Below are 25,989 nucleotides of genomic sequence, written 5' to 3'. Positions count from 1 at the left end.
TTTAATATGATTTTCATAGTTTGAAATAGAGAATGAACAAATACCTATCATAACTGTTAACTAACATGTGTGTAGACAAAGATTTAAAATTCTAGAATACTGCGTTTGGTTTCTCTTTGCGTGGTTCTTTTTCCACTTCTATTTTGTGGTGGTCGTGGTGGTGGTGAAGAAGTGTATACATCCCATTGTCATGTACAGAGGCAAGGGCCTTAGACTTGCCGTTGCTTTAAATTTCTAGCAGTGCCTGTTTATTCCTGAACAAGCATCGGGTCGTGAGTGGGGCCCTCAGAGGGTGAAACTTCAAAGCAGCCGCATCAAGACTTCAAAAATCACACCTAACCGTTTCGTTCATAGACATCCTGAGATCTGCGAAATTTGTGGTCTCCAATTCCATGCCCAGTTCTCACAACTGTTAATATTATGAAAGGAAAGTAAAAAATTAAAGACAAGAAAAAGAAAAGAAGAAAAAAAAAAAAAAAAAAAAAAAAAAAACAGCAGCCCTATGCGGTGGTTTTCATGCTCTTGGGAGTGGACAAGATTCTGCAGAGTGGGCAGCGATGGTGCTGTGAGCTTGGAGGACCCAATTCAGGGAGAAGAACCCATCTGATGTGACTCCATGCAATCTTGTTCCCTGAAAACCAGATTGCCAGCAAATGTGAGAGCAGGCGAGGAACAAGCCGGCATCTCTTTCTCTCTCTTTATCTTTTGATCTCTCTATCGGTAGCTCGCGCGACAGGTGATGCAATGTCATGGCTGTTTGCTCTTTCGCTCATGCCATGCATATGACTGGAGGAGGCGCCACACAAGATCAGTGCTCCACCGCTATCGCCCTCGTTTCAAGCATCAGTTTCTGAAGCCCACACTGCCCGCATGCACAAGCCCTGAATCCCCACCTCTACTCCTCCTCCTCTTCCACTTCTTTCCTCAGGTCCGAATTTTCATTGCCACCCGGCCCCAGCCCAACAATCGTACTTCGACGTCTTCGAAAATCCAAATCTTATGAGAATTTTTTGGGGGTCGTCGCACGCCTCGCCGATTCGCTTACTGTGCTGGAGGCAGAAGAAATGGTGACCCAACCCTTTCCCCGCCACGTAGTTCAGCTCGAACCGACCCCTCTCCCCACCCCTCGAATGTTGTCGGGGGAGACATTCGCGTTATCCATTGCGGACCCATCCTAGCGCATATCTCTCGGATCCGCCAAGGGAATAGAGAATTCCAGGGTTGGGCTCATATCTAGACGGGAATACAATTTCCGTTTCTTGCTAAGATATGTGAAATTTTGTGCTCTTCTCGCATCCCGTATAGTGACCCAGCGATGTGACAAAAACGGACAAAAGAAAAACCACAAAACACAAAACAGAACCATATCGAATGGTGGGCTTTGTCGTGACAAAATTCAACACCAACAAGTGATGCATCCCAGTGGGATTCAATGCGGCTGTGGTGGCCCGATCCATCCCATCCGTATTAACCGCTGTGGGCGCCGCACGGTGACGGCCAAAGCCAGGAGCTCTCGAGGCAAGCTTCTGTTGAAGGATCTGTGGGCCTCTCGAAGCTTCGCCTCGCCTTCGTTCTGCCTTGTCCAGCGTGGCCATCGCCCAAAATATCGTCTCGGGCAGCCCGATCCTCCCTTCTCCCTCTGCCCCTCGGAGAACCCGTCGAGTCATGTCTGCGTAACTCATTCCAAAAAATGCACTTCATCGCCTCGTTCGTTGCTCTTTCCATTTACTTTTACTTTTTACTTTTTCATCGCCTGGCTTCAGTTTTTTATTCTACTTTGATGTGGTTGATTGGTGAGGAGCCATTGAAAGTTGCGTCATCACTGTGAAGAACCCATTCAAATTGTTTTTCTTCTTTCAATTAATTCAATATTTTTTGATATTATTAATGCTTCTACTTGACCATGGGGAATCCAGGATACACCCCAGCCTGACTCATGCTTCTTGCAACATGGAGCACTATTTTTCTTCTTACATGTGTATTTTATCATCCCTTGGTTTATCTTTTTTCTTAATTCATGTAGAAAGGAAATGAAAAAGCAGTGAGAGAAACCCTGGGGAGTAAACCTCACGCAGGTCTACTTATTTATTTAGGTGAAAAATTTTAAAAAAGAACAGTCAAACAAACCATGTGGAGAAAAGTTTAATCATATTTGGAAATGGGTGTGAGGGACTTGTAGTGAAGTGATGCATTTGCTCATGGTGAGGCAAAGTGAATGATCAAGACTTTTGACTCTCACATTTTTCAATGGCTTAGCAAAGGAATTTCTTTTAATAAGAAATCGAATAGATCAAATCATTATTACTTTTTTACTATAAGTCTAACATGCAAAGTCCAATCTTAATTATACTACATCTCATACTATATACAAATCCTAAATATCTTGAAATCATTGTATAAAGTTAAGGTGTTGTCATGAGCAATAAATATTATAAGTGGAAATAGCACAAAATATGTGATTAGTTTAGGCAATACAAAAAAAAATTTATAAACCTTAAAAATAAGTGCACTAAGTTATAAAGAAGGTAGTCTTAAATATTTTTTAAATAAATATTTACAACATAGCAAGAAAAAACCAATAGGATTAAATATATACAAAGACATTCATTTGATGTGTGCATAACATATTTGCAATTACCAGTACACAAAAATTTATAAAAATTTAAACATAACAACAGAAAAAATTGGATATAAAATAAAATAAAAAAATCTCCTTACAAGTATACTATATAAGAATTGGTTTAATTTAATTTTTTATTGTAGTATAATTTTTTTATAGGAAGTATTATGATTATATGGAGGAAAAAAATTACATTCTAAATTCTATAATAATTCTATTTATATAAATATATATATATATATACATATATATATATATATATATATATATATTTATCCATAAAAATATGCATAAATTTTGAAAATATATATATATACATATATTCTATTAAGTCGTTAATGCAAATATATATATATATATATATATATACGTATATTCTATTAAGTCGTTAATGCGTATATATATGTATATATATATATATATATATATATACATATATTCTATTAAGTCATTAATGCATATATATATATATATATATAGAATTAAATTTTATTATACTTCTTCAAATTACTTTTTTATTTACTTTTATTCTTCTATTATTTCTATTAAAAGTATAGATATTTACCAAATCTGATTCTAAATAAAGTAATATGCTATAAAAACACATACATCATCTTTACATCACTAAATTAAAACCATTAGCAAGCTCTAATGGAAAAATATAAATATATAGAATCAGAGAATAAAAAGAAATATATACACACATATATATATATATATATCTATATATATATATATATATACATAAGCAAAGTATCTTACTAAAAAAAAAAATAATGGATTAAATATATTTTTTATTTCTAAAAAATAATAATATATATATATATATATATATATATATACACATATATTGATGTGATTTAACAATAAATCTAAAGAATTTATTTAAAAATTTAAAGAATTTTGAATATATATATATATATATATGTATATATATATATATGTATATATATATATACATTCAAAAAATTAATAAGAAAGTATGCTAGTCCTATTGAAACTTTTACAAATTTAAATTTCTTATTAACATATAGAACATCTCATGTAGGATATAATTTATTTTTGCTTTGTTATCAACATCTATTATTGAAGCACATATGATAGAAATAGTAATACCTCAATTTAAAACCATATTTTTTATGTTAAATATAATTTAAATTCTAATTCTCTTTTATTATATTTAAACTACAGATACATGTACCAAATATTACATAAATATAAAACATTTATATATATATATATATATATATATATATATATGTTATGACAAAATTTTATTCTTTTTGTGAAGTTTGTATTTTAAAAGAATAACTTATATATATATATATATATATATATATATATAGATATATCAAAATAAAGGTGGCTCCAAAAATAGGTCCAACAAGAAAATGACTTACAAACATAAATCTGACCTATGGTTTGGTATGTGAATTCACCTTTGATTCTAATTCATATTTTGGAGCAATAAGTGAAGACCAAATGACTTACTCAGCCAAATTGGAAAAAAAACTACTGCAAAGAAGCACTTCTAGTAACAATGAATATGGCCAGATCAAATGAAAAATTTTAAATAGGAGATGGAAGGATGCTGTGAACAAAAAATATTAGCGCTGCAAGAACAGAATTAGTAACGAGAGAATATCTGACCTCAACAATGACATGCATATCGAAGTCGCGGGTGTTCAGGCCAATCCCCTCATAGAATGAGGTTCTTTGAACATCATTCAGGTACATTGTCACATACACCTGCACAAAAAGTAGATTCCAGCTATTCAGGCAAGAAGTCCTCTACACTCAAAAAAATTCCTCCACTAATGTTAGGTTTGGCACTCCAATGTGGTCATGGTTGCGAAGACACTAACTGTGCAGGTTTAAGTGCCATACAGATAAAACCCAGACCTAAGATCGTCAGATAGTTACTATCTACAACATACAGGAATCACTCAGGCAAGAAATGGAGGTGAAACTTACAGAAAGGCAGAAGAAACGAGCCCAAAGTTTGGCCTTCCAGTCGTTTAGGAACTGAGGCTGTGCCTTCATGAGAGCCGAGAAGAAATCACCGTGACGGTTCTCGTCTTGGCACCAGTTCTCGAAGTACTTGAAGATAGGATAGCACTGGTAATCGGGGTTTTGTTTCAAATGCCTGAAAATGGTAATGTACCTCCAGTAGCCAATCTTCTCAGATAAATAGGTAGCGTAGAAGATGAACTGAGGCTTGAAGAAAGTGTATTTCCTTGACTTGGTCAAGAATCCGAGATCCAGGGCCAAGTTGAAGTCTGACAGTCCCTTGTTCAAGAAGCCAGCATGTCTGGCTTCATCCCTTGACATAAGGGTGAAAATCTCAGCCACCACAGGGTTTGTCTTCTGTTCACATTCATGGAAGGAAGCAATTTCAACATTACAATCATATCGGAGAGAAGAAAGATCAAAAGCTGTTTGCAACAATTGGAGTGGCAACATTTCTGAAACGCCGTTCGATCATGAGATCTCTCTGTAAAGAATATGCTATGCTTTTGGACTGCGTGTAGTGTTCGGAAATGAATCATACATTGAAACTTAGAGCTACTGACAATCATTCTCCGACATGGTCAAAATTTGACGCAGTAAAAAATCGCAGAAGAGTCACGAGAAAAGGTTTGTGCTTTTGCTTTGCTCGAAGGCAATGCAAAAGACTTCTCCGAAACCACGAATAGAGCGATGGCATGTTAATGTACCGGGGGACACTATGAACTAAAAACATGAACGGACTCAGATAATCAAACCACAGGGCAGATGTAAGCGCACTGACCTTCAGCCTCCTTCCCAATTCCTTGTACAACAAAAACCCGGAGAATTCTGCAGTACAAGACCGCTCCAAAAACTCCACAAAAATCTGCCTCAATGGTCCCTGTATCTTATCCGCGGCGACCTTGAACTCAGGGTTCCTAACGAAATGAGTTTGGTTATAGTCAGCCTTGAACTCAGCCAATAAAGACTCGAATTCAGCCTCATTCAAGTTCTTATTGATCTCTACATTGAACAGCTGCTCCATCTCGTCAAAGTCGGTGGTGTAAAACCTCGGAGTCAGAAGCGTCTCGTCAATCTCCTTCTTCTGCTGCTTGCCGCCCTTGGGCGCTGCAGCACCAGCGGCGGCCATGGTCACTCTGGCACTTCCATTGCCAATCCCAAACGCCACCACTGCCGACCTGCGCCCAACGAAGCTCACCCGCTGGCTTACAGAGCTGGATGTGGCGGTCTCCATAGCCACCGTGGAGCGTGGCGCCACTGCTGTCCCCATGGAGCACGTCATAGCTGCCATTCTCCTCAGCTACAAGTAGCAATGCACTTCACTGCACAACCCAAACGCAAAGCGGAGAGTGACCGCGGTGATCAAGAATTGCTGTTGCCACTGCGAGTTCAGAAAATCGCGCCCCTATCTATGATGTCGCGGTGAGATTGATGAACACCCCGAGTGAGGTTTTCATGCGGGCAGGGAGTGGGCAGCCCGGGATGGATAAGGAGAGTCCAGGAGATGGATTTGATAGGTTGCGAGGCAGCCCTGGCGATGATTTTGCAACCGGGTTCTGTCGAAAAAGAGACATTTGGTGAGAATTTTGGTCTCCGTCGGCGTGGAGCTCAAAGCTGGTGGCTCTGCGAGTGCCGGGCGTGGACCCCGCTCGCATGGCGACGTCTCTTCCTCCAGTCCCACTCCGGTGCAGTTCGTAGATTTCATGTCACCCCAAACTAGATTATCCCTCTTTTCGTAGAATTTTGAGACGGCCACAGGGCGTAGATTTTATGAAAAACAACAGCTTGGTAGTTTTGCATGTACTCAGAAGTATTAAACCCTTAGTGGGGGTGATTGTGAATACAACAACATGAGTATTTATTTATTGATTTATACGTTTGGTTACTTTTTTTTTATTTTTTGCGGAGAATGACCCTCACCACGTTGCAGGTAGAACATCCAATGCGCTTGAATTTAATGAAAAAAAATTGCAAAATTTAGTGGAAGCTTGTACAAGATGAGGATGATTCTTACTCGGTTTGAAGGTGGAGGGGCTGAAGTGTCTATGCTTTTAACCTAGAAAAGTTTCATTTCTACAATATTTAATTTGATTTAATACTAATGAAACTGACGATGACAGTAATATATCAGTGGTGTTTTCTTCATTCGATGGATATTTGGACTAAATATTAAAGAGCATACAAAGTAAATTCAGACTGATAGTGCATCTCAATTATATTTTCTTCAATAAACTATCATAGTGCACCTTAATTAAGACATTTACAAAATACCTTAAAATATTTAAGATGCACTATAAGATGTTTTAAATGTCTAATTAGGACTTCAGAATATGGTTGACGTTGCTTGATAGCTAGTCAAATAATAAGAATTCATATAGTAAAGCAGATTAAATTGTTTTACGTTCTAGTTTAAGGGCCAAAATTTTATTTTATTTTAAAATATTTTGTCTAAGCCAAGACTTTTAAATACCAATTTAAATTATAAACAGATGCTTGACTTTGTTTTGATATAATTATTTGACAAATTTGATCCCACTGTTTTTAGAAGAGCTTTGATAGACTGATTAAACTACTTAGAAATTCACATCTGTAAACAACAATTAAACCATCGTTTTACATGCTTCTTATTTACAACTCAAGTTGCCAACCCTTTGTACTTGTCCAAACCACATATAACCAATAATTTATTTATGTCCTCAATTTTTTTTTGGTTGGAAACATAACTACTTGTTTAGTAGTCAAAGGAGCATTTTTAGAAGATTATATAATACAAAGGTAAAGTAATAAAAACATTTGTTAACACTTAGATGTCAACTAATTCGTTAAATACAATCAATCCTAATGCATTGGTTGAAACTGCATTGAGTCATTCAGCTCATTCGAAAATATTGCATTCTACCTTTGAATGTAGTAAAGTTGATTCAGCTCATTCAAATTCTGGTAGTTTCAGGTAGAATCGAGAATATTTTCAGTGTTTAATTGCAGTTTGCATCTTCACGACAGACACATAACTGGGACATATTTCAATCATTTCTGTGAGATCGGGTACCATACGATAGGCATCATCTCAGTCGAATCGCTTCACGACTGATGAGAGTATCTGCCACCGACACTTGTTTTGATGGCGTGTTGACTTGTTATCCGTTCGTCACTGACTTGGAACCGCAGATTAATTCCTTGTTGTCCCGGAGGTTAACAGTAATCTTTTTCGCAAATGGTGCTTGCGCCTAACAGTTATTCGTCCGATTCAATGCATAACTTGTTGCTGAGATATCTCAGAAGCACAAGCAATTAATTAAGCATCTAGTTACAAATCACGGGAACACCTCGATTTGTAAGTTGTGACTACTTCAACATTGAAAAGATAGCACTTCAACGCATGTTCTGAAAATTGGAGACTGCCGATATTTGGTGCCTCAGATTGAACTGAACACGTTTACAATTCATTGAAGTAAATTCCAAGTAAAAGGAGCACATATTGTAGTCCACCTCCAGGTTACTAAGGTAGTCACACTGTCGAAATTATGGAGAAACTTAAGACCACTTCGCTCCATCCTTGTAATCATAACCTGCCTGACGAACTGATGGCAACTCGTGCCTCTTCAAAGATATTCTACCTTAAACTACCAGAATTTGGAACTTCCGACAGATAATCGCACAGGAACACCGTGGACAAAGACGTTCCTCTCACTACGCTAAAACTGTGTAATCTCACTACAAGATATGTGAGTACCCAAAATCTGATGAAAGCCCCCATGGGACATCATACCAATCCTTGACCGGCTGGAACCCAGAAATCAACGAATAGCAATGTAGGAACAGCATACGGCCACAATCGGAACTCTACAAACCAAGATCTATTGGAAGATAGGCAGAAGTGAAAGAAAAAGAGACAGAGGATTAGAATCTAACAGCAGCTTCCCCGACACTGCAAAACTACATTTTGTTACAGACACGAGACTCCCCAAACAAACCTAAGCAGCATGTCATTACGGCAAACCTCTGTGGCGATCCTGCACATAAACCCCATGCTACTTCTCCCTACCTCCAAGCATGTGTATCCCTCACTTGCCCCCTAAAGTAGGAAACTGTGACTGATCTTCAATCTTGGGAGCAGATGCGCTTCCACCGGCTGGACCACGACTGCCACCGAACCTTCCACCGCCAAAGCTTCCACGAGTAGATTCGCGATCACCGCGTCCGCTACCCTCACGACGGTCTCCACGACCGCCACGACCGCCACGACCGCGGTTTGAAGGAAAGTAGGACTTCTCGCCTTCAGCAGGCTTTAGAAATTCGTTGATGCTCACAGGCTACACATTCGCAATGGAACATAATAAGTTAGCACTTGCTGCTGGATAATGGAGACTAATTAAAGACAACTGAAGATATTCTTGAGACAACCAAGCGAAGACTTTCATTCAACTGACACATGCCAGAGAGAAACACAACGTGTAAGGAGGAAAAATCTGCACAAAATAATACCTTACGAAGTTTCTCCTCCTTCTCAGCATTTTCCCGTTTCACCTTTTCCTTTTCCTGACCCTACATGTTCAACTCACGCGTAAGTGGGACATAAATTACAGAAGAAAAATCAACGCTCGGACAGAATACAGATTCACTCTACGTAAATTTAGATAGCAGCCAACTCACTAGCTTGATAAAGATGTCCTCCTCGAGCTTCTTGCTAGAAACGAGCTGCATCTTCTCAAACTCCTTGTCTGCTTCGACCGTTCTCTCGGAAGCTTTGGCCTCTTCCAAAGCTTTACGCTTATCCGCCAAAACCTTTTCATACTCCTCCAAGGTCATTTCCTGCACCACATCAAAATACAGGCAATGAGCAATTAACATTTTCACATCACTTCAACTACAAATTTACTCGATAAACTGAAAGAAAACTCACGTTGTCCTCCTCTTCCTCCTTCACAGGTTCAACGGCGCCTTCTCCAGTTGTGGCGTCACCAGCCACTTCAGGCTTCTTCTCTGCCTCTGCTTCCACAACTGGCTTGTCATCTTCTTTGGCGGGCTCTACAGTTTCCCTGCACAGAGAAGGAAATTTAATGAACTGCACATGCAGAAAGATTTGTTAAGGTAACGTCACCAGGCAGTTGAATACATCTTTATTTGTCATCCCATACTACTTACTGGATAAGAGCAGGGTCTACTTCAGTTCCCCAGTTGCCGCGGCCAGCACCTGATCTCTTCTCGAACTCGTTTCTGTAGTAGACACAATCATTGCATCAGCGGAATAATCGCAACGCAACCGACTACACTTTCTTCGTTCAAAAAAAATTGAGATAAATCGGCCACTGCATGTAGTCGGACAGTACATCATAACAAGTTCTGACACCTGAAAGCGACACAGAACTTGAGTTATAAAAAGTTGGGATATGGTTCCCAAACATTCTACGCAAGAGGCATTCTGATTCGGGAGAACCCTGGTACTCACCCTCTGCCTGTTCCACTGTGACGATCAAACTCGCGTCTGCGCGGACGTTCATCTCCTTCACCGTATCCACGACCACCGCGGCGAGGGCCCCGCCCTCCACCACGGCCCCCCTCGTATGAGCGCCCTTCGCCATTATCAGTGCGCACAGACCTATCTCCATATGAGCCTCGAGCTCCTACGAAACCATCAGCATCACGGGTTTGACCAAGGCTGCGATCGGAGTTGTAATTGCGTTCTCTGTATCCTCCTTCACGAGGAGCACCACCCTCACGATCACTGAAGTTACCACGACCGCCGCGCCCTGATCCCCGGCCACCTCTACCTCCTTCATGCTGATTTCTTTGGACGCCTCTAGCTGGAAAAGAAAAGAAAAGAAGAACGAATAATGCAATACACTACAATCAGATATGCAAACGGAAGACAACTTTCATGACGAGTATGTAGACAGTCACGGGCAGCAAAGCACATGCGGAGGTAGTGATCCCCAAAGTAAGTTTCTCCTTTTCGAACACGCACAATGGAAAACGGCACAGTGACTACGAAAAGAAACACAAGCATGTACAATGGTCCAACTCACGAGCACATACCAGCTTCAGAGGGAGGAGCGGGCTTGGTTGGGAGCTTAGCAGGAGCGGCAGGTTTTTTCTTGTCAACAGCGCTAGGCTTGGCCTCCGCGGGGATAGAATTCACCCGCACCACCACCTCAGATGGGTCCTCATTCTCGTCATCGCCGAGCAAGTCAAAGAAATTTTTCGTGGCCATGGCTACTCAGCCTCGGATTCCTCACCTGCCCTCACTGCTGACCAGCACGGTTTGTTCCCTCAGGAGTCGGCTTCCGTTCAACTCACATCAACATTGATACAACATTGGTACAACTCCAAGCTGAGTAGTGCAAAGTAAACTCTCTCCCATGAACCACAAGCTCAATACTCGACGCCTAAACACAGTTCTCTATGGAGAAGACCAATATGGCCGCCACACACTCTGAGTAAGGGTTTACGATTGAAGGCACCAAAAAGTCTAGGGTTGCGCCCAAGGCTGACTGGAATGATCATGAAATTAGGGTTTTCTTATCCGAGCCGGGGTGACCTAGAAATTGGCAGGCACAGTGCTTGCTGGCGTGAAAGGTAGATGGGCGGAGGTGGCAGCTGCGGAGGACTCGTCGGCGGTAGGTACCATACCTCTCCCATCCCATCCAAAACGTGAACTCATTCGTATCGTCTGAAAATGCATCCGAATCCGTGCCGATATTTTACTCTGGGCCTCGACGAATGTATATTTGTTTGCTTTACGACGGGTCGATATCTGATGCATATGGTATCCCGGCGTCCTTTGGAATATTCCCTGCTTGTGAATCTCCTTGATTCATTGCACCTGGAATTCGATGTGCAGAGCAGTGAGAGTGTTCGCTCCCTCTTCCCTTCAGCTCCAGAAGACGGCGTGGAGAGAACACCAGAGAAACTTAATTCTGCACATGATTACGAAGAGTCAACGGCATGGCATAAATTGCTCCAGTCGATGTGTTGATTGAGGAATTTTCTTCTTTTTTTTTCAATGGACGGTTTGGGGTTGAGCAGCGTGTTACCAACACACTGCAATCTGCGTGTCTTGTCACGGACTCCTCCAAACCTTGATCAAACTCGAATATCGTTTCGTGCTGGAGACGGTAACTTTACAACGTTAACCACAAAAGCTGGGCGAACATACGATTAACAAAAGAAGAAGCAGGCGTTTCAGATTTGAGCTCACTACACACGATCACACCTCAACGAAATGCCGACAATAACGTCCACATTTGGTAAAATTCACTAGAGAACGATTAAATCCCGTAGAGAACGATTAAATCCCGTAGAGAACGATTAAATTCACTCCACACACATCAGCCGCACATTTATTACATTTGGCGACTTGAGAGAACATTTTCCGGTCCGAGCATATTCGTTCTTTAGCCCTCGTGGGTCTGTACTCTAACCTCTGCGACACAGCTCCCATGCACAGAGTACCCCAAAGCTGGTTGCGATTGCAAATCATTTTTGCACTCAACCTTCTCTGACGCATTGTGCTCCCAACATCTCTAAAGTAGTACGTGTAATTAGCGATGGCTGTTGCAGCACCCTGAAACTCGCTTCTTCCGAGGGGATCTGCATTTCAGTTTCTTCTCTCGGGGCTTGCTATCCACAAAGATAAAACAAAAACAAAGAAATAAAAGGAGGCAGAAACGATCGTTTGAACTTCCCACGCCGTCGGAACGACATCCGAAACTGCGAAATGTGATAAAAAAATAAAAAAATAAAAAAAATCAAGTCATGAATGCTCACTAACATGGCACGATTCACTACATGCACACTTGATTCAGAACTCGTGATCACAAGACACCAGAACGGTTCATTGTTTTCCTTCCCAGTGAGTTGATGCCCAAGTTGCAGATCCAGATGACGAAGCAGGCCTTGGTAGCTACCACAGCTTGTATCCATTTTTCACTTACCAGCCTTGTCAAACTCTCGTGCAGACACAGATGTCGAACGCTACCAAGGTGATGAGCAACCTTGTTCAACAGGGATTCAATCCATAGTATGAATACCAAGCTTCGTTTGCAAACACAGCACCAAAGCGAATGCTGCTTTTCATGAGGGAAAATTCTTGGGTGATGATCGGGCGACATGGCCATTTAGAAGACTGGTGCCCTAATAATCCGTGACCTTCAGCACCAGCTCGTTTGGCAGCTGCAACAAGGAATGATCGACTGCAGCACGGAAAGCGCCTGCAGTAGCATATCACAATAGCTACCAAATGTTCACAACAACAGCAGTTGATCCATTCTCCAGCTCAAAATCCTGAACCGCATGGGCGATCACCGACAAACCTCTCAGAGCGAATCAGCCCTTGTCTAGAAAGTGCGCAACCGTAGCCAAGTGGATTCATTGCGTTCCTATTTTGCTGTCCTCGCTCCACATTTCCAGTCTCATCCTTTTAAGGAGTTCAGTTCGAATCTTGTTGAAATTGCATGTGAGCATCACTTCAAACCTCGCACAGGCGATCAATGTGACTGATTTACCGTTTTCTTCCCATTCAAATGTGTCAATGCACTGGCAACTCCGCCTGTCATTCTAGTTCATTGGAAAGTGGATATTTTCTAAAACTTGTTCACTATTTATTTATTTATTTATTTATTTTTGTTGATTTGGGTTTACTTCCTTTATCCCTGTCTGTTGTATTTCTACATTGGCATTAATGAGCTGATGGTCGCTTTAGTAAGTTAGCATAGTTGTTTTGGTGTGTTGATTGGATTGTTTTCTAATAACATTCTTCAAATCAAATCAATTAAGGCATGGCAAATAATCTTGAGTTCTAATATTAAAAAAAATAGGTTTTTGAGTTGGTTTAAAATTTTAAATACGAAATTCAGAAAAAAATTGGATTAGAATATTTTGAAGATACTGAGATGTCTAAGAAGAATAGAAAATTTACTTAATGTATTAGTTGATTTTTTATTTATTTTGATTCACATACAAAGCTTATTCTATATTTTATATTTTATATTTAAATTGACTAAATTAAGAATTTATACAAAAAAGAATAGTTAATATAGAGTTGTAAAAAAATATTTCATAAATTTGTTCAAGATAATAGTTATTAAAAAATGGTTTATAAGTTAGATAATTACAAAATTTATTAAATGCATTTTTTTATTTTAAATCATGAGCTTATGAAATTAGCTTATTATTCAAGTTTTTGTTGTTCATACATTCAATTATATAAGTGTAAAACTTACTTAGAAATTTAGCTTTGATACAATTGGAATAAGAGTTACATGTATTTGGATTATAGATGATAATTTTTAAAAAGAAAAGTGTCTATAAAAGTAAAACAAAATTTAAAGGATTTGCAAGTTGATGAATAGATTTACTTTTAGCAAAATATTTTTTGTTATTTTACCCACCACAATTACTTTATTAATACATAAAGAGACATTACAAGAATGTGTATTTAAATAAAGAAAATATCTCATGATAGATAAAGCCACTCATTGATTTAAAAAAACAATAAAATTCTTATATTTTCCTACAAAAATAATAAAGTTTAAAATTTAAGAACATATATTTATATAAAATTTAAAAGAATTAAATAAAATAAAATACCATATTGTTGTATCTTTAAAGAAGAAGAAAGAAATTAATAAATAATTACAATTATTTGTTAAAATTAAATTAGAATGACTATCATCAAATACAAAGAAAATAGAAAGTCTTGAACCAAGATTATAATATAATAAGTGGTAAAATCCTACTTAAAAATAATAAACAATAAATATTAAGTTAATTGATAGTTTTTATAATAACTATTAGAAGAGAAAAATAATTTGTAAGCAATACATATAAAATTGTATATATATGTTTAGTCACACATTAAGACTAGAAATTAATTTAGAAAAGCCACTAGCACATTAACAACATAAATCTTTCCAAAGACTATATCAACCAAATATATATGGTTGGACATAAGCAAATAAAATTAAAATTAAAAAAAGATTCTTGATACTATTTTTTATTATTATTATTGCAATGATTTTATAATTGATTTAATAAAATATAAATTATATTTTTAGAATTAGAATGTTATAAAAGAAATCATTATTAAAAATAATGTCTTATTGTCTTTGTTGTAAAGCTATAAATCTACTTTGATAGGATCTTTTAAACCTATTTGGAAGCTTGGAATCATAGTGAAAAAATTTACATAATATAACACAAAAATCTTAAATTATATTAAAAAATATAAATTATTTGTGAAAAGTAATAATAATAATAATAATAAATTTAAGAATAGTTAATTTTGAAGAAAGAATAATAACTCAATTAATGATTTAGATGATTGAAGTATCACAATAAAGTGAGTTTAACATCTATAATTTCATATAGGTTTATGGCTACTAAATCTAAAGCAATTAGCAAGTGTGAACTTGGCTTTACTTTAGCTCTTGTTTCAAACTACAAATGCAATCTTAAGTTTTAATACTAGTCTTTTTTAGGATGTTTATGAATAAAATAGTCTCTCACCTATATTTTAAGACAATCAATTCTTTTTATGATTAAAAAAAATTGTTAAAATAAATTTTGATTTTTTTATAATAAATCATTTTATTCAATCTTACAAATAAATCATGGCACAGAAAATTAAGATGTAATGAACTAATGATATGAAAAATATATATTAATAGAACCTTAAAATATTTTCTAAAATAAATATAATTTTTTATTTTATTTTGGCTAATAAATTTAGTGATTTTAGAGTTATATAAAATCATGCGCTTTTAGATGTTTAATTAATATATTATATTAAACCTCCAGTTATTAGAGATTAAATTATTTTAAAAAATAATTTTTATATTTTAATTCTAAAATAATACTTTTAAAATAAAATAAAAGAAATCATATAATATATTTCAATCAAAAATAAATTTAAAAAACCTAAAATTCAATCTAAGATGGTTTACTTGAAATACTAATTATTAATAATTTTTTAGTTGTAGTTTGATCAATACTTACTTAATAGAAATAATTAATGCTAAAATTACGTCAAAGACATAAATCTCAAATAAAGAAATCTTCAATACACACTTATGTCACTTGAAAGAACTAAAAAGTCACTCAAAGGTGATATAATATTGAATTAGAATGGCTATTGCCATAAACAAGAAGATTAGAAAGTCTAGAAACAAGCCTAAGGACTAAAAAGGCATTGAAAAGAATGAAGAAGGCTTTAATTCTTGACCCCATATATGCTCTTAATAAGGAGCTACGTAGCCATGTCCTATAAGACCTCCAAAACGTGTTGACTTTATATGACATGTATCTTGACTTGCAAGACAATTTTTCTATATGTGCACCACATAATTAGCTTGTTCCACAAGCTACCAATATGTGGTTAACTTGTTGACCAAATTTTTAATCTATCAATAAACTATAAACACATGTAAAATCAAAGTAATATTTAAGAAGCTTCTTTAGAAAGTCTTATGAAATTAATCCACTTTTACCTATTTTTACCTACTTCTATCTAATCATATAGGTATTTATTGAAGTAACTATGTGTTAGGAACTGTATATAAGACAAAGATTTAAGACCGAGAATTGGAATTAGCTTGACATTAGAACAATGATTGGATACAAGGCAAGAAGATTTTAGTTAGACCACAAGAAGTGAGTTGTTGAGACTAAAGATTCCATCAACCTTGACTCTCATATATACTAGGTCTTAGGAAGCTTCTTTAGAAGTTTTCATGAAGCTTGGATACAAAGCAAGCCTAAGATCCTTCTTTAGAAACTTTCTAAAGCATCTAAAGCCTCGTTGAACCTTCCAAGATCTCCTATGATTTTCTAAAACTTTCTTAGAATCTACTGGAACCTTCTCAAACCTTCTTAGAACCTACTGAAATCTTTTAGAATCTTCTAAGATCTACAAGGACCTTCTTAAAACCTTCTAGAACCTTCTAGAATCTATTCAAACCTTCTTCAATTGTATGTCCATGACATCACCTCCTCCTCTAGCTTCAAGGTCTCGGAGAAACAATGTTGTTGCAAGTTAGTATGTTAGTTCTTATGGTGTCCACTATATATTCTAGTTGGTTTTTATGAGGCAAATGATTTATAGGCCCTTATAGCCATCAATAGTGTCTCAAGCCTTCTACTTTTGAGCAAGCGTAAACTTCGATATCTTCATTATTGAATTATCATACAAACATTCTTTTGGGATGACCTTCATATGCAGGTTCTACCTTAAATATAATTACTAGTGACCTATTATTGGGTATCTTTTGATGTCTTTGTGGTTCATGTGGCTCTTCATGTTGGAGTCGTTATTGCAAGCTACTTGGTTGAGATGGTATGATTAACAAGGTGTCTATTTTTTGACTATCTATATCACTTAAAGTACACAAAATCAAAGCATATAAACAAACTATGGTCGTAAACTTGAACTATTGACTTATACTATTTTAAATATTCGAAAAAATTACCTCTTTAGAGACTACCTCGTCTTCTTCTCTATGAAGTTAAGAACCAAGAATCTTCATGGTGAAGGCATCTTACCAAGCTACTATTTTTCATTTTATCGCTTTTAGTCTACATAGATGTCGTTGATGGAACTTTTGAATCTTTGTTTAAGTATTTATAAGGTTACCAACTAGTTTCAACATATAATCATTAATATCATATTCAAGCCTTCTATGTCTTATCTTTGAATCTAATATCTCTTCTACCTCAAATTCAATATGATCATTGATTTCAACCATAACAGGTGGTGGTTGTCTTTGATCTTGTATATTCGATTCTTTATACCTTTTCAAAAATGAAACATGAAAGATTGAATGAATCTTCATGGATGAAGGTAACTCCAAATAATAAGTTACATTATTGATTTGTTTCTGAATCACAAATAGTCCCAAACTTTGGTAGTCCAACTTATCACGTGGTATGTTGGTTTTAATATTGTGCCGAAGAAGCCACACTTTGACACCAACTTGGAATGGAGGATGTTCTTTCTTCAAATCATTCACTACTAGCTTATAATGTTGTTGAGTCCTTTCTAGGTGAGTCTTCATGGTTGCTTGAAGTTTGGCCATCTTTGTAGAAAACTCATCTATTGCTAGATTTTTTAATTAGAAGGCTCTATCATATCCAACTTTGGATGATGATCATTCTAATGATGTAAAATGGCTAATAGGTGAAATGATGAAGAAAATATCATATTTTTGAAGATATTATTTCAAATATATTGTAACAAATTATCTTAGAAAAATAGATAATAATCAAAATATAAAAAAATTAAATGTGCTAATACTCCCTTTTTACAAAATAGGCTTCTACTCACTTTGTAGGACCGCAAATAGAGTAAAATAAGTTAGATTAGAAAAATAAATAATATAGGTACCTTTAAAAAGAAGTTAAGAATAGTTTCTAGTAAAAATTATCTAAAAAAACTAAATATTGATACTTAGAGAGGGCCAATTATGAATTAGGGTCGAAATCAGACCCTGAGACACAAAACCAAGCTCTGATGACGATTTCGGGATTTTTTTGGAGATCGAAGATTAGGATTTGAGATCTAACTTGATGAAATTTTTTTGATCATTATTTTTAAGAGATTAAAATTTGAATTAACTTTGAAAATGATTTGCAAAGTCAAGGTTTGTTTTGGATGACTTAAGATTTGTGAAATAAAAAGAGAAATATGTTTTGGAGAATTTTGTAAGTTTGGCAATAGATCCATAGGTGAAATTTTGAAGGTTTGTAGATTTATATGTGTTCAATATATTTTGTGAGTTTGAGCTTGATCAAAGGGCTGAATCGAGGATTATCGAGGTTTAAGTGGGTCGAGATCTCAAAAAATAGAGTTTTAGATCGAGTGAGGGTTTCTAAGATTTCTTGCAATCTATTAGTTAGATTGGAGTGAAAATTGAGTATGTGGATAATATATCTATTTTCCTATATATATACATGATAAATTTAAAATAAATTAAATAGTTTGAGAAGGAGATATTGGCACTAGAAATTCAACATTTAGATTGGAAAAGAAGGCCAGCCAACATCTAAGCAAATATTAGGATCGATCTTCTTTTTGGTAAGTTTGATATTCTTCAAAGTTTTTGTACTTGTTTTCAACTTAATTATTAAGAGGTGTGAAAATTTTGAGTTAAAATCATTGATTCATTCATTAGTTATTGACGTTTAAATCTACCATAGAAATTACTTGGAATTATCTAGGATTTGATTAGGATATGTTTAAGAATCGATTAGAGTTTTGTTAGGGTTTATTTAGGATTTGGTTAGAATTTATTTAAGATTTATTTAGAATTTTATTAGGATTTGGTTAGGATTTATTAAGATTTGATTAGGATTTATTTAAGGTTTGTTTAGGATTAATTTATAATTTATTTAGAATTTTTTTAGGATTTTGTTAGGATTTTGTTAGGATTTGTTTAGGATTTGGTTAGAATTTATTTAAGATTTGTTTAGAATTTGATTAGGGTTTGATTAGGATTTTTTAGGATTTGACTAAGATTTATTTAAGGTTTGATTAGAGTTTGACTAATATTTGACTAGAATTTGATTAAATTTTGATTAGGGTTTAATTAAGGTTTTTATTTTAGTATATTTTTTGAATTTATATGTTATTTCTTTATGATTCTTTAAAGGGTCTCTAGGAATACTTTAAGTTTCTTACATAATTCATTTGAAATTTTGATTGAATTTGATCAATGTTTGATTATATTTACTAATCTTTAATTATAATTTATTTAAGAATCTATTGGAATTGTTAAGACTTGTTCAATTTTCTTTTTATCTTCCATAGCCAAGTGCTTGATGCATTCTCAAGCCAAATGCCATGTAATACGACATTGTAGTTTGAGTAGAATGGTATTTATTGTATAGATGCATCGATTGTATTATTGTATGCAAATTCCATCAACGACAAGTAAGAAGTCTAATCATCTTGTTGATAGTTGATGGTGTACTTAAAACATTGCTCAAGAATTTAATTGACGTGCTTTGTTTGGCTATCAATTTGACAATGGAAGATAGAAGAAAGATTGATATCAACTTTAAGAATTTTGAAGAATGCCTTCCAAAACCTTGATATAAATTATGGCCCACAATCTGACATAATATCGTTTAGTAATCCATGCTAATGATAGATATTATCAATAAAGACTCTTGCTACCTCTTCACCAATAATTCATTCCTTGCAAGGTATAAAATGTATCATCTTGGTCAATTAATTACAATTATGTGGATAGCATCAAATGAGCTTCATGGTAGAAGATCTGTAATAAAATCCATAGACATAAATGACCATAGTTGTCTTAGAATAGGAAGGAATTGAAGAAGTCCATATGACCAATGTCGAGGGTTCTTTGATCTTAAACAAGTATCATATGATAATACGAATTCCTTAATGTCCTTCAATATTTTAGGCCATCAAAAGCCTCTAGTTAGAAGTTTGAAGGTCTTATTGAATTTGAAATGTTTGGATATAGAAAAGTCTTGGCATATTTGAAGAATGTGAAGGCGACTTGGCCCTTCAGGAATGAACAAATATTCTTCAAACAATAAGAAGTTATCTTCAATCTTTAATTTTGAAGACTCTTCAAGAAGGTTATTGATAAGACGCTTGATATTAAGAATAAGAGGATCCGTGGTTGAGGCTTTACAAACATGATCAAGAAATGATAAATCCATATGCATTCATATATTAATTGCTCAAAGATAAAATTTCTTAGGCTTTAACAAGGTTATCTATTGTTGATCATATATTGCCTTACCTTCTTTTTGTTCAACGTAGGAATGTTTTGATAATACATCTTATAACTATTGTTGGTTCTTAGATTGATACACAATACAAAAGACAAATTATACTAAAGATATACTTCAATGTGCTTGGCAATAATTCAAAACTCGAATTGATATGAAGTATTCAAGATTCTTGTGATCTGTATATATAGTCACCTAATGAAAGGTGCCTTCAAAAAAGTGGTGCCATTCTTAGAAAGAATCTATAATAGCAAGGAGTTCTTTATTATAGATTTTGTAGTTGATTGCTATTGTTGAGAGTTTTCTAAAATGGAATGCAATTAGGTGAAATTTGACAACTTCTTGTCAAGGATAAGAACTCAATGAAAAAACAATCTAGACAAGTGAGCCTTCACTCAAAGAAAGGTAATAAAATATAAATAAATAAGTATATATACTGAAAGAGAAACTAGAATGGCTATTGCCAAAAGACAAGAAAACTAGAGATCCTTGAAACTAGACTAGAAACAAGAAAGGAGTTGACAAGAGTGAAGAAGGCTTCACTCTTGTCTCTATATATACTATCTAACTAGGGGCTACGTGGCAACGTTCTATAGGACCTCCAATATGTGTTGACTTTGTAAGACACATGCTTTGACTTATAAGGCAAGTTTTTCTATATGTGGGCCACATAGTTAGCTTGATCTTCAAGCTAACAACATATGTGGCACATGGCCAACTTGTTGACCATATTTTTAATCCAAAAAGTCAATTAAAGACACCTATGAAGTCAAAGCAGTATCTATGAAGCTTCTAAGAAGCTTCCATATTAAATACTATAGAATTAACTTACTTTTATGTACTTTTACTTACTTCTACCTATTTGTATATGTAATTACTAGCTTACATGAATATGTCCGTGACATTACCCCCCTTTTTAGGGACAAGTTCCACGAGGAGCGGTCATCATATATTGAGGAAATCTATGATGCGACGAATTATATTCGCCACATACTCTGATCTTTGTTCTCTTCGAAGATGATTGATAGGGCCTCTCAACCATTGGTAGTGTCCCATACCATGGGGAGAAGACCACCCAGTTATTTGATCATTGTTGAGGCCTTCATAACTTCCTTCGAATAGAACATTTGAAATACCATTAGGAGTTGTTTCTACCTCTAGTAAAATCACCGAACATTGGGAGTCCCTTCCCAAATCGTGATACCAAACGCGTTGTATCTCACCATCTATTCGAAGAAGAACATGTCATTCTTGAAGAACTTCATCTCGATTGCGTCGTCTTGAAGGTTGTGACAATCGTAATATCTCATTTGGTATATCAGCAAATGAAGGTTCTTGAGTCAAATCCACTGGTTGTTGGTTCTCCATCTCGTGAACGTCACAACTACAAAGAAGCTACGAACAAGGATTGAAAATAAAATGTTATCTTGCTTAGATGTTGTTTCTTTTATAAAGAAGGTTTTCATCTTGATTTTGATGGATGTCATCGATGAAAAGCCTCCACCGCCTTTGCTGCATTTGCAAGATTCTTTATTGGCTCCCATGTGTGTTCACTAATACCATATCCACGCCAATAGACAAGATATTCTAATTTATTTCGACGCCGCCTTGAATCTAAGACTTCTTCTACTTCAAACTCTTCATTATTGTCCACTTCTATAGGAGGAGGTGGAGCTTGTCATCTTCTTGGTATGTCCACTGTCTTGTATGATTTAAAAAGAGACACGTGGAATACTAGATGGATTTTTATTGACTCCGGTAGATGTAAACGATATGCAACTGGATTGAATTGTGTAGAAATAGAAAATGGTCCCAGTCTTTGATAGTCCAACTTGTCACAAGGACGAGTGGTCTTGATATTGTGATGAAGTAACCATACCTTATCACCCATATAGAATGGTGGTTGTTCATTTCGATAGACATCTGCATTGACCTTTTGTTGTTCTTGAGTTTCTTTTAACTGTGCCTTCATTGTTGCATGTAGCTCTGATAAATGAATCGCCAAATCTTTCGCAGCAGGATTATCAACTTTTGAAAAGTCAAAAGTATCAAGTTGTGGATAATAACCATAATTAACAAAGAAAGGTGTTTGTTTTGTAGAAAAATGTACCGTGTTATTGTAAGCAAACTCTGCCAATGGCAAAAGAGTTGTCCAATCATCTTGTTGGTAGTTAATGGTACATCTTAAATATTACTCCAAAACTTGATTAATACGCTCCTTTTGTCCATCAGTTTGAGGATGGAATGTCGAAGATAGTTTTATATCCACTTTTAGAATCTTGAAAAGAGTCCGCCAAAATCTTGATACAAATTGAGTTCTCCTATCTGATATAATAACCTCGGATAATCCATGATAGTGATAGATATTGTCAAAAAAGAGCTTAGCTATTTCTTCACCTGTGATAGATTTTGTACATGGTACAAAATGTGCCATCTTGGTAAAACGATCTACTATCACGAATATAGAATCATAAGAACCTGAGATTGGAAGATCCGTGATGAAGTCCATAGAAACAGAAGACGATGGTTGTTCTGGAATGGATAATGGCTGAAGAAGTCCAAAAGGTCGATGACGAGGAGTTTTTGATCTTGAGTAAACATCACATGATTGTACAAAATCTTTGACTGCCTTCCACATTTGAGGCCACCAAAAATCCCTAGGTATCAGCTCTAAAGTCTTGTTGTATCCAAAACGTCCTACTCTTGGGAAGTCATGACGAACTTGAAGAATACGTAAACATACTTCTCCTTCTGGAACATATAAGCGTTCTTCGAAATAAAGTAGGTTGTTCTTGAATTCAAATTTAGAGGGATCATGAAATTTAGAAGAATTATTCTTGATATCATGAACAAGAGGGTCTGAAGACATACTTAACTAGACTTGCTTAAGGAAAGTTAAATCAATAGTCAATGTTGATTCTATTGCTCAAAGATGAAGTTGCTCCGGCTTCAAGAGTATCGTTTTTTGTTGCTCAAAAGCTGCATCTCCTTCTTTTGGTGTAAGATAAGAACATTGTCGTGTTGTGACACGACTATATGGTAAAAATATGACAAAAAAATGATATTTTAATTAATATTCTATTATCATGGTTCAACAAGCATTCAATATATTTTACAAGGCTTTTATAAAAGCCTCTAATCCTATTTTCTTCACTTAATAGCTAGTAGATAAAAACTAGTTAGTAATTTTACCTTCTAGGTTGTAGTAACTTTTTTATTGCCTTAGAAAGGCCATAAAATGGTAAAAAAAGGACAAAAAGGATAATTTATTAGCATGGTTGATACTAGGATTAAGTTGAGGGTAGGATCGGGCTATAAAACCACTAGGATAGATTAGATTGATATCCGGGGGTCGGCCGGATATGAGACAGGGTCGAAATCCGACCTCCAGCCACTAAAACGGCCGCCTAGGGCAAAATACGGGGGTTTTTTCAGATCGGGTTTTTGGATCGAATAGCTAGCTTCAGGCTCTTTTTAAGGTCACTAGTTTGGTTTCATTAGGGTTCGGGAGGAGAGAGCAATCGCTGCTCAAAGTCAGTGTTTATTTTGGTGTTTCGGATTTTATATAAAACATTGATGGTTTGCATTCTCAATTGGTTTGTGCAAATCATGTAGCATTTATGGGTCAAAATTTGGTATTGTTTGGATAGTTGGGTGTGCTAAGTATATACAAAAATTTGTGTTAATCTAACAATGCAATCAAGAGATATCTGGGTTTTAGTACAAAGGGTTGTCGGAAGTTGGCAGTCTAGGGTTGGATAGGGTTTCTGTGATATCTGAAGATCTACCAGTTGGATCGACGTAATTTTTGGCTTAGTAATAGAAGATTTGGAGATCAAGCGGCTACTAAATTTTGAGCTCAAGTTAACGGTTGACAAAGGAGAAATCACTTCTGGAGTTTCTACAACAAATTTCAAGGTTGCAGCCGAGTATCATTAGTGTGGTTTTTGGGCGTTTTCTTGCAATCTGTAAGTTGAGTTGGGCTGAAATTTTCTGAGCATATAGAAGGCTTATACTGGTATTTGGGTGCAAAATTTCACACTAAGTGGACGGTTGGATCAAAAGTTATAGCTTGTCAAAGCTCACTGGCTAGGATTAGGGCTTGTTAAGAAAAACAAAAACAACTTAATTATAAAAGAAATAAAGCAATTGGAATATTGTATGGTTAAAATGACTATGAGGAGTGTTTTTAAATACTTGGAAATTGATATTTCAATTATATTCTTCATACATGGATAAAATCTATTAGGGTTTCTTTGTTATTTGCAAAAACAACTATACCTTCCATAGCCAGATATCCAGTGTATTCTCGAATAAGACAACACGTAATACGACAACGTCTAGACAAGGCATCGGAAAAACCTTGCTGTTTTCCTGGCCGATAAGTGATGATGAACTCGAATCTTGGTAAAGACATGCTCCAACGAGCTTGACGATGATTTCATACGCTTGCTGACATAAAATATACGAGGTTCTTGTGATCCATATACACGATGACTGGACTGGAAGTGCCTTCTAGATAATGACGCCATTCTTGAAAAGAATCCACAATTGCAAGAAGTTCTTTGTCGTGGATTTCATAATTGATTTCTGCTGTTGAGAATTTTCTTGAATGAAAGGCTACTGGATGAAGTTTGTCATCTGTTCCCATTTGTGATAAAATCGCACCCAGAGCAAAGTGTGATGCATCTGTTTCCATAAAGAATGCTTTGGAAAAATCAACACAATATAAGATTGGTGCAAAAACAAACGCTGTCTTCAAAGATTCAAAAGCAACTTCTGCTTCTTGATTCCATTGGAGTTTGTCTTTACAAGTCAAATGTGTAAGTGGAGATGCAACTCGAGAGAAGTCTTTGATGAAGATCCGATAGTAGTTAATAAATCTCAAAAAACATTATACATCTCTTATCATTTTTGGAATCTTCTAATCTATAATAGTTTGAATTTTCTTAGGATCCATCATAAGTCCATCATTTGAAATGATGTAACCTAAGAAATCGACTTGAATAGTGTGGAATATACACTTTTTTTATCTTGGCATAGAATCTTGCATCTCTTAATTTTACTAACACACGACAAAGATGAAGTTCATGTTCTTTTGGATTCTTAGAATAGATGAAGATGTCGTCTAGATAACAAACCACAAAATTATCTAAAAACTCTCAAAAAACATCATTCATTAGATGTTGAAAAGGTGCTGGTGCATTTATAAGTCCAAAATGCATGACGTTGTATTCAAAATGTCCATACCTAGTTCAAAACACAGCCTTCCATTCATCTCCTTCTTTGATGCGTACTAGATTGTATGTTCCTCGAAGATCTATTTTTGTATAGATTTTAGCTTGATTCAACTGATCAAGAAGTTCAGATATTAAAAATAGTGGATACCTGTTCTTCATGGTAATCTTGTTGAGTCCTCGATAATCAACACACATCCACTGTCGTATTATATGCTTTCTTGATCGAGAACGTGCCGAGCGTCTAGTTATAGAAGGTAGTATGGAGATTCGCCAATAGTCAAGCAGTCTATCAGTTTTTGATTGATGGAATACAAACGACTGCAAGAATACACCGTTAATCTATACAGATGCCCTTCGACT

The 25,989-nt window shown here is 35.6% G+C and overlaps 2 protein-coding genes across 2 annotated transcripts; both read right to left on the bottom strand.

Annotated features, from left to right (window-relative positions):
- Positions 1–3,827: 3,827 nt before the first annotated feature.
- On the bottom strand, positions 3,828–6,001 carry LOC112284193 (magnesium-protoporphyrin IX monomethyl ester [oxidative] cyclase, chloroplastic). The gene is made up of 3 exons (XM_024523767.3): positions 5,412–6,001; positions 4,595–4,987; positions 3,828–4,369 (listed from the first exon to the last, which is right to left on the bottom strand). Exons 1-3 carry the CDS (start codon positions 5,919–5,921, stop codon positions 4,190–4,192), a joined length of 1,083 nt encoding a protein of 360 aa, XP_024379535.1. The 5' UTR covers positions 5,922–6,001; the 3' UTR covers positions 3,828–4,189.
- Positions 6,002–8,051: 2,050 nt separating this feature from the next.
- Positions 8,052–11,047, bottom strand: LOC112284872 (RGG repeats nuclear RNA binding protein A). The gene is made up of 7 exons (XM_024525203.3): positions 10,667–11,047; positions 10,080–10,434; positions 9,776–9,847; positions 9,534–9,669; positions 9,284–9,442; positions 9,116–9,175; positions 8,052–8,943 (listed from the first exon to the last, which is right to left on the bottom strand). Exons 1-7 carry the CDS (start codon positions 10,839–10,841, stop codon positions 8,695–8,697), a joined length of 1,206 nt encoding a protein of 401 aa, XP_024380971.1. The 5' UTR covers positions 10,842–11,047; the 3' UTR covers positions 8,052–8,694.
- Positions 11,048–25,989: the final 14,942 nt, after the last annotated feature.

This window comes from Physcomitrium patens, chromosome 7, assembly GCF_059467195.1.
Source record: "Physcomitrium patens ecotype Gransden chromosome 7, ASM5946719v1, whole genome shotgun sequence".
Lineage (NCBI taxonomy): Eukaryota > Viridiplantae > Streptophyta > Bryopsida > Funariales > Funariaceae > Physcomitrium > Physcomitrium patens.
The sequence above is the reverse complement of the archived record's forward strand: the minus strand, read 5'-3'. Positions and strand labels throughout refer to the sequence as shown.

What these genes read in the sequence shown, in the direction of transcription:
- LOC112284872 (XM_024525203.3), bottom strand. Translation starts at nt 10,841, where the DNA reads ATGGCCACGAAAAATTTCTTTGACTTGCTCGGCGATGACGAGAATGAG. An exon ending in GTAGACCCTGCTCTTATCCA is followed by an intron (nt 9,670 to 9,775) that starts GTAAGTAGTATG and finishes TTCTCTGTGCAG; the next exon opens with GGAAACTGTAGAGCCCGCCA. An exon ending in AGGAGGAGAAACTTCGTAAG is followed by an intron (nt 8,944 to 9,115) that starts GTATTATTTTGT and finishes GCGAATGTGTAG; the next exon opens with CCTGTGAGCATCAACGAATT.
- LOC112284193 (XM_024523767.3), bottom strand. Translation starts at nt 5,921, where the DNA reads ATGGCAGCTATGACGTGCTCCATGGGGACAGCAGTGGCGCCACGCTCC. An exon ending in AATTGGGAAGGAGGCTGAAG is followed by an intron (nt 4,988 to 5,411) that starts GTCAGTGCGCTT and finishes GAATGTGAACAG; the next exon opens with AAGACAAACCCTGTGGTGGC. An exon ending in CTCGTTTCTTCTGCCTTTCT is followed by an intron (nt 4,370 to 4,594) that starts GTAAGTTTCACC and finishes CTTTTTGTGCAG; the next exon opens with GTGTATGTGACAATGTACCT.